General features: G+C 45.8%; 1 protein-coding gene across 2 annotated transcripts in view; it reads right to left on the reverse strand.

The window, feature by feature from the left end:
* The window catches only part of EDC3 (enhancer of mRNA decapping 3), a 42,173-nt gene that overhangs the window by 4,091 nt on the left and 18,975 nt on the right, over positions 1-19,107 (reverse strand). For both annotated transcript variants that reach the window (XM_067534681.1, XM_067534680.1), the window contains exons 5-6: positions 2,774-2,927; positions 1,377-1,594 (exon numbers count right to left, since the gene is read on the reverse strand). In XM_067534681.1, coding sequence (XP_067390782.1) covers positions 1,377-1,594; positions 2,774-2,927 — 372 coding nt within the window. The remainder of the gene's footprint in view (positions 1-1,376; positions 1,595-2,773; positions 2,928-19,107) is intronic.

The following is a 19,107-nucleotide window of genomic DNA, read 5'->3' on the forward strand; positions in this document are numbered from 1 at the left end:
CTACACAGTCAGTTTTATGTTTAACATTTGTCAAGCTTTAAACATGTTTTAATCTGGTGGGGGAAGTCCCCTGGATTCTAACTGAATCTACTGCAAGGAAATCTTATAAAATAGCCAACACTGTTGTAAACTCTACCAAAAAATTATTATTTTATCAGCTCTGCAGGTAACAGTGGCATATCATTGTCACTCACGTTATCCGAAGAGATCCATTAAAAAAAACTAGGGGAGATGGATTTGCCAGCCAGAAAAGAGGAAAACTGAGAAGGGGAGGGCATTGTGGAGAATCTGCCACTGGTTAGGCAGCTGTGCATTGTAACTGCTGCTTGTCATGCTTACCAGTACTGTCTCATTGTTTTCTTGTATTCCCCTCACATCATCTGTCCATTCATTGTATTCACCTGTTGTCTCATCTCATACTTGGATTGCAACCTCTGTGTTACGTGTGCGTGTTAGATGCTGTACACGCATAACGGAGACCTGATCCATGACGGGGGTCCCTAGGTGCTATGGTAATATAAATAATTTCACAAATGGCCTCATTTCTGGGGTTTGTTTCTTCCAGAAGGAAAAAACAACCAATGAATTTTAAAAACTCGTGTCCTTACAGCCAATACTTTGAAAGTCCAATTTCCCCCACTAGATTCAAGCAGATCCTTTATACAATATGCTGAAACAGTTAATATTAGGGCAAACTAAGAGGTCTGTACTTGGCTGACATCAGGGGTTAGTTTATTGAGGCCATTCAACTTCAGCTGTTAGGACCAACCCACAAGTTAACTTGATTTTCAATTATTTGCAACGTCAGTATACTGAGTAAGAGAAAGATGATGATGATTATCTGAGGTGAACTAAAGGTTTGATGCAGATTCACAATGAATCTCTTGCATCTATACTGGTGATATTTGTACCAGCATAGTTACACTGACACCGCTGCATCGGTCCAAATATCAATAGACAGACGGACTCTAAAGCAAATCCTCCATAGGTATGTAAAGGGAGGGAATGCCATTTGTCACCACTAGGTGGTGCCTCTGGGCTAAGAATACACCACAGTGTCAGAATAAACACGCTCCATTTGACAGACAGAAGTTCCCTTTCAAGAAAAAAGGGTCACTTACCTGTACTGTAACCACTGTTCTTCAAGACGTGTTGTGCACGTATACTTTCCACCGAGACTCGAGTGCAGCAGAACATGTATGTGCACAATCACTCGAAGGAGAAATGTTGATGCTACAAAGGGGAAGGCCTTCAGTGTTACACTCTTCATTTGAACTCGTAAGAGCTGGGACCTGGCTGTTTCAGCACAAGCTTCTGCAAGTTGCTCGGTAGTCCCAGTTCAGACCCAACCTTCACCAAAGCCTTACGCTGCTTACCTTTGACACTGGACACCTGCTGGCCTGGGGTCTTGCTGAAGAGGTTGAGTTCATTGGTGATGGATTCTAGCATCTTGACAAAGTTGGGCAGGAAGAGAATGACGTGAACGTCGTGATTGGAAAGATGCCGTCCACAACTGATTCCCTGGGCCCCCTTCACGTGGGGGCCACACAGCAGAGCCACCGTGGGTCGCTGGTGAACGTTTTTGGGATTCAACCTGAAACAGAGGAGGGAAACCATAAAATCCAAGTGTCCCCTACTTTCTTTCCAGGGGAGAGTGATGACAATGGAATCTAGAGCGTGAAACAGCATGGAGGTCCCAGGAATCTCCGTAAGCTATTTAAACACTCTGAAGATGAGGAACCCAGAGTTCTCCTACTCTGGAAAGACACACATATTTGCTGTGACTATATCTCAACCACTTCAGCACTTATGCATTGGGTGATTACTAAGAGAGACCGGGCTCTCAGCTTCCCACACTGCCCCTCTTAGGTCGGTGGAAGCAGTCCTGGTGAGGATGCATGCCACCGACCCAGGGAGGATAGTGTGGACATCAGCCACTGCAGTATTTAATGCAGTGGCTGTAAGTCGACCTAACATAGGTCGATTTACCTTTGCAATGTAGACAAGGCCTTAAGAACTTCAAAGGACGTTTTGGAACAATGTGTGTGAAGTGGACTTCTTAGGAAGTACCTGGGGTATGCAAATGACCCACTTCAAATCCTCCCCTTTTCAAATTATGCCCTGGGGAGGAAAATCCCTTGTCTACTAATTACCTGCTTCTGGAAATTTCAGATCAAAGACCCCTGAACTGTATAGCGGGTGAACTAAACATGCTATGAGTGTGCTTGTTCTGAGCTGAAGCTGTGATGAATTTGTAACCTTTGGATGGGGACAGAAGGAGAGGGGGTTGAAGGACTGCTCCTGCCAGAATCCATGTTAAGGTTGGTGTTAACTCTGGTAAGCTTATCTTCATGTGTGTAGGTTTCTCTTATTATTTTTAATACGTTTTCTCTTTAATGTTTTTTACCTTAAAAATAAAGTAGGCCTGCATAGGAAATGCCGTATGGAACCTTATAGCTGTAACAATTACACCTGTTAACTGGCTGCTTGGGCAGCCTGTCTCCGCAGGGGATAACAGTGAAGGCAGGGATTGGTGCAGCCTGGATACCCCCCAGTCAGAAGGGAGAGAGATGCAGGTCTCTACCCCAGAAAGGCAATGGCTGGGGGCCAGAAGCCTGAGAGTGGGTGTCCTTGCTGGACAGGTGCAGCTGTCCTGAACTGTGCCAGCTACGGATTTCCACTGGACCTTAGTTTAGGCAACTCTTCACTTGGCCATAGCTTTGATGAACAAGCTGGTTTCCATAAGCTCCATTCACAAGCAGGGGCCGTTTACCTGTTCGGGCCCCCGAGCAGACTTAACGCCATCTGGCTGGCGCACACCCCAATCATCTCCAGTCTTCGCTCCAGAGTCAGCCCATGTTTCTCAGCTACCGAAAACAGCTTTTTGTGCAGTTCGTACGAGACGCTTGGGACGACGAGCCCAGAGTCTGCAATTCAGAGAGAAGGGGAAGGAAGGACAGAATAATCAGACACATCCAGAGGGTTAAGTTCTGTTCTGAACTCAATGACAGACCACGCCAAAAGGAATACAGCAAAGAGACAACTGGCCTCTGCAAGAGGTTCCCTCATGGCTGAAGGCTGGATCAGCAGCTGTGCAGTCCCAGCAGGCAGCCATTTGAATCTGAACTAGCTAGCTACATTTGTTGCACTACTTCAGCACATGCCATAGAAACTATTTCTTCAAGGGGCGTGAGAATGGCTGCTTCACGTCAGCCTGCATTCTCTTCCAGCCCGAAGTGACCTCCTCTTAGGGGGCCGCTGCCTGCCCGGCTAGCAACCTCTGCTCAAGAACACAATAGCAAGGGGAGCGCAAGTCTGAATTGAGGAGTCTTTGGAAGGAGGTTTCCCCAACTCCCGTTCACTCCATGTCTGGCCCTACCCAGTGCTATCTACAGAGCCTGGCAGATCCGTGGATATCTGCTTTATATCCACAGACCATTTTTTGCAGATCACGGATCGGATGGTCATAGAGGTCACAGATTGACTTTCTGGGACCTCTGGGACAGGGCTGGAGCAGCTGCCAGCCCCCGGGCGCTATGGGAACAGCTGATCAGCTGTTAGGCGGCTGGCCAGGCTGACTGGGCGGGGGCCAGCAAACAGCTGATGGGCAGCCTGGATGTAGATGCATCTAAAAGAGAGCATGCAGATTGCGGGTCTAATAGAAGTTTATTCTCGCGGATGCGGATCAGACGTAGATCCACGTATTTGTATCCGCGCAAGGCTCTAGCTATCTGATTACCACTTCCACAAGCACCAGCATTTCCCTCTTTTATGCTGTAGTAATGAGAGAACGCTTACATTGTTTCTAAACCCAGAACCTCCAGGACAAACTGCCCCAGAGCCTGGAGATGCCCTGGAATCCCAGCATGGAATGAGCAGCAAGTGACCACATGGATAAACTGAAAAGGCTAGACTGGATTTGTGAGGGCAAATAATGCTTAGAAGCCAGTTTCCTACTTCAGAAGTCTCAAAACAAAACTTCCTTTCTCCATTAATCTAACTTCTTATTCATGTAGCTGGTGAGGGCACCTTGTTACTCACACCACTTATACTCCCCTAAATCACCCCAAAGAAATGAAAGCATGGTCCCCCACAATCCCACTCTACCGTGCCACCCCAGCTCATATATTCTGCAACCTCCAAAAGACCCCGAAGCTTTTCTCTGGCTGAAGTGATCTGAACTCAGCAGGAGGTGACAGCTTCCTGGCCAAGCGTCCATACCTCTAGTATTTGGGGACCTACCTCCTGTAGACCTCTTTAAACCAGCCATAGACCCTATCAGGCAGCAAACAGCTCAAAAGCTTCTGATTGGTGACTGGCAGTTTCACCATGTCACATCTCATGCTAAGAACCAGCCCTAGCCACGGTGTGGCTAAGAAATTAAAATGGTTCAGTTGCATTCTGCAGTTACCTTAGTTCTTTTTATTAACAGCTCTCATCTTCTGCAAGCCCATGAGAGTCATCCTTGAAGCACACATACAGCCCCAAGACAGCCAAGAGAGCAGCTGGCATTGGAACAGTATAGCAGACATCTACCCAAAGGGCAGCCCCTGGCTTTGGAGATGATCATAAATGTATGAGGGATCACACGGACTTAGGTTTCCCTGGCCAGGGATCACTCTTTTAGAGGAAAAGCACCTGGTAGCCTGCAAACGTCACTCTTATTCTTGAAATTACTTGGGTTCTTTAGCTAATGGAGGATAGCTGTCAAGGTCACCTCAGCTGTGCTCTTTGGGGGAAATCTGGTCACAAAACCCCAAGTCCCAATAAGGATTATATCATTCCAGGACCTGCTCTGGTTCTCCACACAACAAAGTCCCAGGGGGACAGACCTTTTGCCAGAACTGTAACAGGATCACATGGGCACAAGAATAATGAAGAGGTCACTATATATTTCTCAGTGTCTCTCAGACGCTGTTGTGTTGTTTGGCAACACCAGTCTCTAACACACCAGAACTTGCTCCAACACCTGGTTGAAAAAAAGACCGGATCAGTAGGATAGAAGTGCAGAAAATAACATACCCTGCTGTGATGGACGGCAATACAGAGATGTCATCTCACTCCTACAGTGAGATCCTAAGAAGTCAACAGATAAAACAAGTCTGGTTCTTTTTCTGAAGTAATTGGAGCTCTGACTATCCAATCTCTACACCCCTCCAACTCTGAGCAAGAATGATCTTGCACTAATGGGGCACGTTTCATGCAATGAACCCACAGAACTTTACAGACTTTACCAATTTTGGAAAATCCACTTCCCTGCCACAGAAAGACAAGCCCCTCTGAGATGGCACATAGGGGCTGTAAAACAGCACACCACAGCAATACAGAACTGTTTCAGACAGGAAGTTTAGAATACTGTATCCAAATCAAAATGCAGGGGGGAAATCCAGTAGGAAGAATGCTCTTGCAAAATATCATTGGATCTTTGATCGCAGAGGTCAACACCACCTCCAAAAGTTCTCAGATAATATAGCACCTTCTGGCACTGTGCTGAAATATTGGTTCAGTGCAGTTTCCAGGGATATATGACACACACCTCTCAATATTCTATCCTGTAAGTACTTGGATTTCCCTAGAGGTCTTCCATCCACACCCCAGCACAGCTCAATTCTGCTTAGCTCGCGATGTTTGATAATCACAGCTTGAGGGGGGATAACTGCAGGCAGGAAAGTTGGCTCACTTCTGTATGGATAATTCAGGGCACTGCTCTGAACTGAATAAACAGAGCCCAGAGGCATTCAGGAACAATCAGCAGTCTCCCAATGAGTGAAGGCTTTGGAATTTATTGTTGAACATTCTGTCTGTTGTCACGTTGTGGGACTGGCAGGTGAGAGGCACAGGAAGCATGAGACACACATTACAGATAAAAAAATGTACGTCACTGAAGAAAATCAAGCCCTCTTTCACAGCTTGGGCATGGCATGAAGTACCAGGCAGAGGGCCTGACTAAAGTGCCCAAAAATCTGGTGCCTTCATTAATGTCATCCTACTTCTGCAACAGTCACATCTGGATTCATTTTCACAAATGTATCAGTTACAGATGCAATCTACATATAAACTCAGGAACTGGTGTAGCTGCACTGATGCTGTCTCCCAAGCCCAGACAAGAGCAAGCCAGAGTTTGCACCAAGGGAGCTAGCTGAGGTTCCCCATTAGCTCAATCAACGTAAACCTCCGGCTTGCCCTTGTCTACCCTTAAAGATTTGAGGATCACAAAGATCGGTGGAGTGGTAAATAATGGTAGGGCAATCATACAGCCATCTGGATTGCTGGGTGGGCTGGGCCCATTCAAATAAAATGGTTTTCATATAGTCACAACTGCAAAGAACCAGGAGTGCAGGTCATACCTACAGAATGGGGGACTAGATCCTGGACAGCAGGGACTCTGAAAAGGATTTAGGAGTCATAGTGGCTGAGCAACTCAATATGAACTTCCAGGGCGATGCTATGGCAAAAACAGCAAATGCGATCCTTGGATATATAAACAGGGAAGTAGGGAAGCATTGGTGAGACCAAGACTGGAATACTGCGTGCAGTTCCGGTGTCCACATTTTACACAGGATGTTGAAAAGTTGAAAACCAGGGTGCAAAGAGAGCCACAAAAAATTTGAGGGCTGGAGAAGATGCTTTACAGTGAGAGACTTGGGCTAAACAGATTGATCTCCTTATCCATGACTTGATCATGGTGCCCTCTCAAAAGGGAGACAATACCAGGTACTAAAAGGTTCTTTAATCTAGTGGAGATAGGCAAAACAAGCACCAAGGACTTGAAGTTAAAGCCAGATAAATTCCCACTAGAAATAAAGCACACACTTTTAACAATGCAGGTGATCATCATTTGTATTCCTGCAGCACCTAGGAGTCCTAGTCACAAACTGTCAGAAGTGGTGGATTCTCCATCTCCTGTGGTCTTCAAGCCTTCTGGCAGATATGCTTTAATCAAACAAATTATTGGGCTCAATGGTGGAGTGACTTGGTGAAGTTCAATGGCCTGTGTTGTCAGACTAGATCATCTAAGGTCCTTTCTGGCCTTAAAAATCTAGGACACATTACTGCTGTAGAGACATGGAACAGCTTTCAACACTTGACCTTGCATGTTAGCAGCTGATTAAAAGACTTTCCTGTAATCAAGCTTTTATTACATGCAGAAGACATGCATGCATGTGTATTATCAGAAGTAATTTAAAACAGTTGATAACACCAGCTCGAAAAAGCTGAATGTTCAGAGTCCTAAGCCGCTAACGATCCTAAACCTGTCAAACTAGTCACGCACCTGTCAGTGTTCACACACCCTCTTTCCCTCCAGAGTCACACAAGGTTCAGCCATAGCTCATTCCCATTCATATCTTTGTTCATTCATCAGATCTTGTTTCTCTAGCCTGGAGTAGGATTGAGTGACCTAGGTTCAGGGTCTCTCCAAACTTGCTATTTCACATACACGCCCCTCTCTGACCTGGGGCTTGTGACTCCCAAATTGCTTTTAAACAATGCAGATCTTTTTAAGCTGGAGGACAGGGTCCTGGGAATCCCTGTTTACACTACATTCTCACCAACCAGAGGGCTGGAACTCCAGGTCTGCATTTCACACCAACCTCTAGTTTGGCATATTACAACAGCAGCTTTTTCCTTTACAGAAGAGATAATACATCAGCAGCACCTTCTCCAGATGCTGAAAGTTACAACAGGCTCCTACCCCATCAATCTGACAGCTCTGGAAACTGTGAACACTTAGGGTACATCTACACTGCAATAAATGACCTATGACACAGCTGCAGCTGGCCCAGGTCAGCTGACTGACAGGGTTAAAAATTACAGTGTAGACATTAGGGCTCAGGCTGGAATCCGGGCTCTGAGACCCTGCAAGAGGAAATTCTTGCCTTGTGCAGTAACGATGGTTCTTCAAGATGTGTCCCCCTATGGGCACTCCACTGTAGGTGTGTCTGTGTCCCCGTGCTGCTGATCGGAGATCTTTGGTAGCAGTTCCTCCCGCCCCCACACATGCTGAAATGAGTACGTGTGTTTCTGACCGCTCTGAGCTTGAGCAGCTGATGTGAAAACACGTGTCTGTTGGGGACCATTTGCCTGGTGTTGTGCGACCATTGACATGCACTCCCATCCTATGAGGGATGTATCAGTGATCACGCAATCAGGGAAGATTGAGCAAACGTGATTCCCGTACAGACGTTTGCCATGTCCTTCCATCAGTCCACGGCTCACTTACCCCCAGTGGGCATCGACAGGCGTTTGTTTATACTGTCTCTGTTTGGCCTGTAAATCAAACTGAACCATGCTTGGAGGCATATCATGCATGATCTGGCATGAGCAATAACCAATGTGCCCACGGCCATGTGTCCCAGAAGCTGGAGGCAGGGTTTGGCCGAAATTTGTGGGCTGGATTGTATGGTCTCTATCAACGAGGAGAGACAGAGAAAAAGAGTGACGTGGTAGGAGCACTTTTGCCTGAGTTGAGTCGAAGTCGGCTCCTGTGAATTCTAGCCTCTGTACCAGGGTTAAGGTCAATGTTTGTTCACTGATCTGTAGGCTCAGATTCAGAAATAGGTCCCGTGTGGCCTTTGTGACTTGTTGGGTCTCTGTGAAGGACCGTGCCCTGAGAAGGCAATCATCCTGGTCAAGATAAATCACGACGCCTTAAGAGCATAAGTGAGCAGACACTTCCAAAAGGACCTCGGCGAATACCCTGGGGGCCAATGAGAAGCCAAAAGGGAGTACTCTGTACTGGTAGTGGGCCTGGCCCAACATGAACCTGAGGTAACGCCTGTGACTCAGTAGGATGGAAACGTGAAGTACACATCTTGAAGGTCAAGAGCTGAGAACCAGTCTCTTTCCTCTAATGCTGGAATGATCGTTGATAGGGTGACCATCTTGAATTTCTATGTTTTGACATACTCTGAGGTCTCCAACCTCCCTTTTTTCTTTGGTATCAGGAAGTAGCAAGAATAGAAGTCTTTGCCTCCGAGATGTATGGGCACAGGTTCTATAGCTCCTACGCTGAGGAGGTGGTTTCTCTCTCGATGTAGTAACTCTGTCTTTTCTGGACCTGGGTTTTAGTTGCTGGCATCAACCACATCTTAGTGGATTGTGCTTTTCTTCCAGGCAGCGAATGCCCTGCAAGTGCCTTTCAGTCACTGGGATAGATTCCTTGCAACTGAGGCACTTTTTGAAGCCTGGAGTGAGCCAGGCACACTCTTGTCCAGGGGTTCCCTTTCTTCTTTGGTCAACAAAACGAGGTATCAAAGGAGAAAAGCTTCCAGGGAAGCTAAAATTAACAACACGAAAGGGAGCTAGTGATCTGTGAATGCACAGCTCTGAGTTCTGTCTCTGGCCAGGGGGCAACTGAAAAGGAACTGAGGGGGGAAATGCCCAGGCACACTGGCTGGCCTCCTGGCAGGCGGAGAGCTGTGCATGCGGGGGCGGGATGGACTGCTACCAAACTTCTCCGGTCAGCAGCACAGGGGCGCAGACACACCTCAGGTGGAGAAACCATAGGGACTCTGCTGGAAGAAGTGGGTGGTTCTCAGAACCCAGGCTCCAGTCAAAGCATCTACACTGCAATTTTTAACCCTGCAGCTTGAGACCCAAGAGCCTGAGTCAACTGACCACAGCTCTGAGACTCAGTGCTGTGGGTTTTTTATTGCCATGTAGACATACCCATAGTGGGTTAATGCAAGGGACAGTACTTGGAGCTGATAGAAAGGTGCAGTAAGATTACACAGCTTCACAGCATGCAAACAGCAAGACCTGAGCCAGTATTACACTTTGTCCTAATTGCTCTCACAGGAGCGTGCAAGCACCAAGAAAATTTCCCTTCTTAGCACTCACGCAAGGTCCAACCAGTCAGACTGGTTTATCTAAAACAAGCCAATCGAGGTAGTGTGTAAACCCGCAAACAATAACACTATTGCAACCAGAACTGAACTCCAGCCAAGCTTAATTATGTTTGGGTTGGAAGGTGGATCTTTATTGTTCCGTAATCAAGGTAATAAAATAGGTCAGTTTAGGTCTTAATATTAATATATATTTTATAGCTTCCCATAAAAAGGCTCATATAATTAACTATTCCAGGACACGCACAGCAGCACTATAATCTCACTGATCCAAGGAGTGTACAACTCATTTCTAAAGTACACTCCATATTGGGCACAGAACTATGAACAAGTTACCCATTCAAATCAATTACTATACTCTGCATATGCTGTGTAGTATAGACAGGGCTGGAAAAAAAATGGACACCCACTACCCAGAGGGCTAAGCTAACTAATCAGAAGTACATAGAAGAGATGAGGAAGGCTTAAAAAGCAAGGTCCAAGAGTAATGCCCTGCTACCCACACCCGCTGCTGAGAAGGGAGGAGGGTAATAGGATTGCTACCATGGTGCTGTTCCTGGGCCTTACCTTTCATATTGGCCTCTGGCTAGTAGAGGTCTGACATGTGAAGTTTCATATACACCCTCTAGCTGTTGGAAGGCAAAAGAGGAGGGTTTTTCTTCTTCCCCACTGCCAAAATCCAAAGCCTTTTGGCTGCAGCCAGGAGTGGGTAAGGAGATTCTCTAATTCTCTGCCCCTTTCCAGTGCCAAGGAGAGAGGGATTGGTCTTCTTCTATTCCTTCTCCAGAGCTTCTATTTTTAGCTTCTCCTCCTCTGCCACCATGAATAGCTTGTTTCTACCTCTGCTGCTGCTCATAGCTTTCCTAAAGAGGAGCAGCTTTATGAAATCTGCATCATTCTTGTCAGTTTCACAGATGCCACAAAAATTGTGAGTAGCAAATATGAAACCGACCACTGTCCTTACTTCATTTTTCCACTGATGCTGGTAAAACTATGAATAGGGACAGAGGCTCTTGAGCCATCTGTCTGTAGACTCAGGAAGACAGCACTACATTGGTTTGCACTTGATTCATAAGCTTAAAGGCTAAAAAACTTAATTCTTTTACAAATTAAAGGTTAAATTCTGCAGAAAAACTAACAGCAAAAAAAAATGTTAAGTACATGAGAAGCAGGAAGCCTAACCAACAATCAGTGGGACCACTGGACAATCAAGGTGCTGAAGGAGCACTCAAGGAAAACAAGGCCATTGCAGAGAAGCTAAATGAATTCTTTGCATCGTCTTCATCCTCACAGAGGATGTGAAAGAGATTCCCACATCTGTGCCATTCTTTTTAGGAGTCAAATCTGAGGAACTGTGACAGACTGAGGTGTTGATAGAGGTGGTTTTGGAGCAACTTGATAAATGAAACAGTAATAAGTCACCAGGACCAGGTTGTATTCACCCAAGAGTTCTGAAGGAACTCAGATATGAAATTGCAGAACTGTGGTGTGTACCCTATCACTCAAATCAGCTGCTATATCAGGAAGATAGCTAACGTGATGCTGTGCAAAAAAAAATAAAAGGAAATGTAATTTTGGATTGCATCAACAAAGGCAAAGCATGCAAGTCACAGGGTGATATTAGCACTCTACTGAGGTTACACCTCAGCTGGAGTACTGCGTCCAATTTTGGTCACCGCTGTACAGAAAAGGATAAAGAGGTGAGTGACAAAGATGATCTAAGGCACGGAATGCAAGTCATATGCACAAAGGCTGAAGGAAATGAGTATGTTTAATTCAGAAAAGAGGAGATTAAGAGGGGACATGATAGCAGTCTTCAAATACTTGAAAGGCTGCCATAAAAAAGATGGAGAAAAATTGTTCTCCCTTGCCACTGATTTATTCTAACTTCCTAACTGTAAGAACAATAGGACAATGGAATAAACTGCCTAGGGAGGCTGTGGAAGCTCCTTCACTGGAGATTTTCAAAAAGAGGCTGGATAGCCATCTGTTTTGGATGGTTTAAACACAACAAATCCTGCATCTTGGCAGGGAGTTACACTAGATGACCCTTGCGGTCCCTTCTAACCCTCTGGTTCTATTATTCTAATGTAATGCCGATTTTTAAAAACAGCTCCAGAGGTTATCCTGGCAATTACAGGCAGGTAAGACTAACTTCACTACCAGACAAATTGGTTGAAACTATAGTAAAGAATAGAATTATTAGACACGTAGATAAACACGATTTGTTGGGGAAGAGCCAACACAGCTTCTGAAAAGATATATCATGCCTTAGCAATCTATAAGATTTATATGAGGGGGTCAACAAACACATGGACAAGAGTGATACAGTGTACCTGAACTTTCAGAAAGCCTTTGATAAGGTCCCTCACCAAAGGCTCTTAAGCAAAGTAAGCTGTCATGGGATAAGAGGGAAGGTCCTCTTCTGGATCAGTAACTGGTTAAAAGATGGGAAACAAATGATAAGAATAAATGGTCAGTTTTCACAGTGGAGAGAGGTAAATAGTGGGATTCCTCAGGGATCCGTACTGGGACCACTTCTGTTCAACATATTCATAACTGATCTGGAAAAAACACTACACAGTGAGGTGGCAAAGTTTGCAGATGATACTAAATTGCTCAAGATAGTACAAATCAGACTACGAAGATTAACAAAAGGATTTCACAAAACGGTGACTGGGCAACAAAATGACAGATGAAATTCAATGTTGATAAATACAAAAAAAATATGAATTGAAAAACATAATCCTACTATACATACAAAAAGATGGGGTCTAAATTAGTTGCTACCACTCAAGGGAGAGATCTTGGCATCATCGTGGATAGTTCTCTGAAAACATCCACTCAATGTGCAGCAGCACAGCAGTCAATAAAGCTAACAGAATGTTAGGAACCATTAGGAAAGAGGTAGATAAGACAGAATATCATAATGCCACTATATAAAGCCAAGGTATTGAATACCTTGAATACTGCGTGCACTTCTGGTTGCCCCATCTCGAAAAAGATAGAATCGGAAAAGGGCAAAAAAAGAAGATTAGGGGTATGGAACAACTTCTATATGAGGGGAGATTAAAAAGACTGGGACTGTTCAGCTTGGAAAAGAGATGACCCAGGGGGATATGACAGAGGTGTGGAGAAAGTGAATAAGGAAGTATTATTTACTCCTTCATATAACACAAGAACCAGGAGTCACCTAATGAACTTAATAGACAACAAAAGGTTTGAAACAAACAAAAGAAAGAACTTCTTCACCCAATACCTAGTCAACATCTGGAACTTGCTGCCAGGGAACGCTGTGAAGGCCAAAACTATAATAGTTTCCAAGAAGAATCAGGTAAGTTCCTGGAAGATAGGTCCATCAATGGCTATTAGCTAAGATGGGCAGGGATGCAACCCCCTGCTCTAAGTGTTTCTGGCTACCAGAAGCTGGGAGTGGACAACAGTGGATGGATGATTGCCTGTTCTGTTCATTCCCTCTGAAGCATCCAGCAATGGCCACAGTTGGAAGACAGGAGATTGAGCTGGACGGACCATTGGTCTGACCCAGTATGGTCATTCTTATGTAGAAATTGTTGGCTTAAGCCCCATCCTCATCCCCCAAGAGAAAAAGTCACATTTTCAAGCTCTGTACAGACAAGCACCTCTCACCATCATCATATTCCCTCCTGTTGCATATAAATTAAGCTTATTTATATAGCAACTCATCAGAAAGGATCCCACAAGTGCTCCACAAACGACATACACAGCACCACTGCAATGTAGCCACCTGTGGCATGAAAGACCACAGCCAGAGGCACACACTGCACAGCAATGGGAGAAGTTGGCCAAGAACACTCAGCAAACAGCCCCTCTGGGATCTTTCAAACCAAGGTCTTGTCTACTCTGAGTGGACAGTACAGGTCCCATCTGAAACCTACCAATTCCCCTCCACTGTGCACAGGCTGTCCTTTTGATCTCTTCTGCTGCATAGGCTAAGTTTCTTCCTCTGCCTGCTTGCTGATGGGTAGACCATTGTGTCTCCACTTTTTCTGACCCAGCTCCTGGCTTGCTACTGAACTCAAGCTGCCTTCTCTTGAACAGCTTTTGCCTGCAGTGCTTGCTACAGTGAAATCAATCACCACAGGCAGGTCCCTAGGAAGCTGCATATATATGACATGACTGTATACGTTTCTATTTGGCAGGATGAGCTACGAAGGCCAGATGGTGTAAGCTGGTGAGTTTGTGATATCCCCAGGGGTGGCAAGCCTGCCATCAGCCATATATCATTTAAACAAAAGGCAATTTCTCTGGCAAATTGCTCCTGGCAAGATGGAATGGCAGATAAATGCTAGCCTGTTGCCAGACTTCAACTCTTCCTTACAGACACGTTCTCACTTGTGGGTGAAGTAAAATGGTGTTTGTAGATGCTGGAAACTAATAGCACTGGCCATGGCAAGGTGTAACATGGAGAAGCACGGAGTAGCATCTCTCCATAGTGTTCTGACCTTACCCCTGACATGCGCACCTATGCATCTCTGCCATTGGTTCAAAGTGACAACTTCCATGTTTCAGTTTCCTTACCCATTATAATACAGGGTTACAGCTACGTCCCAGAGTGATAAATACTTCATTCATCAATGTTAGTAAGGCATTCTGAGGTTTTCACCTAGCAGGTGCTTTAAAGGATTAAATGGAAACTGATTTCCCCTTATCTTAGGAAAAGGTGGTCTCTCCAAGGGCAGGGTTGAGGAATGGTTACAGAAGCAGTGTGGGGAAACAAATATGGAAACAGAGCCTCCTTTCATTTCACAAACGGGTAATCTGCTCAAAATCATACCACCTGCAATTTTTATAGCATCTCTGATCCTGAAGTATCCCAGTTGCTTTATAGACTATATAACGGGATGGAAATATGGCATGTATTCTGCACTAACAGGCAGTGAAGAGCCCAGCTGAAACAGAGCATTTTAGGTGATCAAAATGTAATGACCCTTGCTAGAATTTAACTAGAACATTTGGACTAATGTCCCTTTCTTTGAGCCAAATTCTGTGTTGATTTATTAATTATTATTATTAAAGATCACAAGCAGTCAAGACCCACATCTTAACTGAAAGACTACACTAAACTTTACATCTGGAGGCCTTTCATTCTGCAGCTTCACAAAGTACTTTGTAAGCTACTTATAGGCATCACTCATCCATATTTGACTTGCAGCCCTTCTAGTGAAAGTGTAGCAGCAAATCTATATAGTTTTTAAAATTTACTTTTATGAAGATGGGGAGGAGAAAAATAAGTTCAGCTGAAGTTAAAAGGGGAATTTAAATGTGCAGAATAAAATGCACTTTGATATTTGATTAAGACGTGCTTACTACTGCAGAGTGTGCGATGAGATCTTTAGTTACCAAAAGTAGAGGGTTATTTTTCATCTAAAATATTGTACTCTCAACAGTCCTTGGTAACATGATGTGACATTACTTCAGTACTGAATTTCAGGTTTCATCAAAGGTATGTTAGTCAACTACTGACCATGCTTGACCCTGCTTACTTTATAAACTTCAACAAGATCAGAGGCCCTATAAGATGCTGCTTTGATGCTGCTACAGCTCAAGCAGCAAATCTGATTTCAGGTTTTTCTGCTATACTAGGCTGTAAACAGACAAAGTTCTAGGAGCATGGTCCTCGCCTTCCGCAAGGTTCATGAGATGGAGAGAAGGAAAGGTTTGGTTTGGTTGGCAATACAGAAACTCCAATCCAAGCTCAATGGCTGCATCCTAAGTAAATTAAACTTTAATCTTTGGCTTCAAGATATTGTCACTGTAGGAAGGCGCCGTGGCCTTCCTCTGAGCCTGGGCCCGCGGAAGGGCCACAGGCACCCAATCAGACTCTAGACTCGCCAGCAGCCCAGTCTGCCCGGCAACCAGGCAGCTGGGCCCCGATAGGTCCTGCCGAGCGGCCAACCCGGCAGCAGGGGGGCGGAGCCTTAGGGAGGGCAGCAGCCATAAAAAGCAGGCCCTGCAGCTCAGAAGGCAGAGGGCTGCTGGCAGAGACAGACGCACTGCCTCGCCAGCTGCAGCAAAGGGCTGAACCACGCCAGACCACTGCCTCAGGTAACCCTCTCCCAGCCTTGCGGCCCCGGCGACCCGCCTCTAAGGCCTGGGTTGGGCTTCCGGGCCCCCTGGACTGGCCGAGGCCTACAGGTCCAAAGTGCTGGACCCAGCCTCAGGCCCGTAGCGGCTGGGACGAGCCCCCTGAACCAGAGAACTGGGGGTTTCGCCCAGAAGCCGGTTTGGACTTGGAGGAGCTGCCGGACGCACAACCCCTGGAGGCAGGACCCAACCTGGAGGAGTTGCCGGAGGCTGGACCCTACTCCCAGCCCTGCGATCTGGAGGAGCTGCCCCTCGCTGAGGAGCTTCCCAATCTACCCCCCATGGACGCGGAAGGACTGACTGGCCTACCCCGTGCAGTGTACCCCGATGACCCAGAGGAACCGACGGACACAGGTACCGGGGAACCCAGGGAGGAAGGAGCCCAGGGACAGCCAGAGGCGTGGCTGTACTAGGGGTAACGCCCAGTCGGCGTATTGCGGCAGGAGCCCCGCCAACTGAGTGGCAACACCCGTGCCACTGCTAGGGCCCTGGGCTGGGACACAGTGGAGTTGGGTGGGCCTGCGTCCCCCTCCCCTCCCCCCTGATCCTTGCCAACCCCCAAAAGGGAAATAGCCTCTACTGCCCGCTGGACTCGAGTTCACTGCTCCTTGCTCGCCCGCCCGCCCTGCCTGAGGGCCGGGGCGAAAGACTCCTTTGCTCGCCCGCCCGCCCTGCCTGAGGGCCGGGGCGAAAGACTCCTTTGCTCGCCCGCCCGCCCTGCCTGAGGGCCGGGGCGAAAGACTCCTTTGCTCGCTCGCCCGCCCTGCCTGAGGGCCGGGGCGAAAGACTGTAAAACTAACATTCCCCTGTCGATTAGGAAGGCGCAGTGGCCTTCCTCTGAGCCTGGGCCTGCGGAAGGGCCGCCAGGACTGGACCGGGCAGGAGCCTGTCCTACAGTCACCATAAACTAGAATAATGGTAGAATCACATGCAGTATTACCACTGATCAAGTGATATCATTTAAGAAGAGAAAACAGAATAAATACCTATAAGCAGGCATTTTGGGAGTTTATCCAATGTGCTTGAGAGTGAAGATAGTTGAAAAGGAGCTAGGATGCTCTAGGACTTGTCTACATGAAGCTTACCAGCTGGAGTGTAAATTTTAATCCGCATCAGTGTATCATGTGCTAACTGGCCCATGTAGACCCTACAGGGCATTAGCCTAGTCCTGTTTTGAACAGTACGACATTAACAGGCACTAGGGAATTTTTAATTTACACCAGCAGGATCCACATGGCCATTTAGTATGCAACACACTGGAGTGCACTAGAATTTATATCCCAACTGGTGTGAACTAATGCTGGTGCAAGTCCCTAGTCTCCTTGTAGCCTCTGCAAGAGTCTGATTCTTCCAATTCCACCTGCTAGAAGGAGGCTACTGGATGACGTGGTTGAGGAACACATCTTCTCACTGCAGATGTTCAGCTGGGGAACAGGGACAGATCCTGCCAACGTGCAGTTCAGTTCTCCAACTGGGCAGCAGTGGTAGAAAGTAAGCAGATTGCTCCCCTACTGTTCTCATAAATAGGATATCCAGGCTTCCTGAGTAGTCAGATTTCTTGTCAACACTTAACTTTTCTTTTAAAATATTGTGTAATGGGGAAAAAAGGAGGAAGATCAACAGAAGCCAGCCTAAAAGAGCGAATGCTAATTATATATTTGGGGGGTAATTCCCATGCACAGCCCCAGGGATGGATTGAAATAAGTGATGATCAAAGATATGATAAGCACCATGCTGGCTTCAGTGTTCGTTTTTTTCTGGAACAGATCCCAGCTTTACAGTCTGCCTACTCCACTCTAATGCTCCCGCTACATTTCTGAAGGGCTTACAAGAAAAAATATATACTACCTCTTCACCACTAAAACGCAGCACACCCGCCTCTAACAGGTACCCAAAAGGTCAGTCTTTTTCTTATACTTTGGCAATATTTGTATAGTTTGTCATGCCAAAAAATGAGTACAGCTTGTTGTACCCTTGAATTGAACTGAATCAGATTTTCACATTATCACATAATGACACCCATGTCCATGCTTGGTGTTCTTCCTGCAAGACTGACCATCTTTTTCTTGGGAGGGAGGTGGCAGAACAGAGGAATGCCATCTTCTCCTCCTCTGACCTCAGACCCCAATCTGACCATCTTTAGGTCTCATTTCAACAATCTATGGGATACAAGAGGCAAACAGCTGCCAAAGGATTTTGCATTTCAGAACAATCCCTTTAACCAAAGTCTACAGAGATGGTCACTTATGAGACAAAAGAGAAAACTCAATCTGTTCATTTTACCCGCTGTCTAATCAAAGAAGGCAGGAATGAAGAAGAAACACAGCAGAATATGAATGGTCAGGGAGCGTTCCGTAAATACAATATTGTGCACAGGCAGTACCCAAAGAGAACAGCATTTGGAGAGCTGGGCACTAACAAATCTCAAAAGCTCCTCTCTGTTGGGTGAAAGTTATTAGATCCAGAGTATCCTCTTCACCTTTAGTGATACAAGTTAATAGAATTTAACCTATTAAAAAAGATAGGTAAGCAGAACTGTGGAAGAGAGACCTGAACTGACACTGGAACATCAGTCATTTTTGTCTAGCCTTCGGGATATTGGATTTTGCATCAAAGGCTATAGAAGATCTAGGAGTCATTGGTCTACTTAAGACTTTATTTATTGAAACACACAGTTGACTATAATAATGGTTGGGCAACCAAACATTACTTTTTAGTAGTCCACTCGTTTGCTTTGCTACAAATGGATTTGTCTAGCCTTGTGTTCGTTATATAGATGAACTTATTTAATGGGCAATAAAATGCACTGACAGACCTACAGTTTCTTTTGAAGAATTAGTGCCATCACACAGCTGTCCAGTTCCCTGACCTTTGAAGTGGTGATACCTCTTCAAAAGACTGCAAGTTATTCCCTGGGGCATATGTAAGATTCAGGAGCATGAAGGAATTCACACCCAAATGGCTGAACTCTCCCCCTTCGGGCATGGCCAGAGTTGGACATTAACTGCTTGTCAATCAACACAGCAATCCCAACTGTGTTCTTATTACATTCATCAGACAAACCAATCTCTATGTCACTCAATGCTAAGTTCTCACAAGACAATCAGTATCCAAAGACAGACAGGACTACATTAAA

Source organism: Emydura macquarii, unplaced genomic scaffold, assembly GCF_026122565.2.
Source record: "Emydura macquarii macquarii isolate MOO-44397 ecotype Brisbane River unplaced genomic scaffold, CSIRO-AGI_Emac_v2 contig_3451, whole genome shotgun sequence".
Taxonomy (NCBI): Eukaryota; Metazoa; Chordata; order Testudines; family Chelidae; genus Emydura; species Emydura macquarii.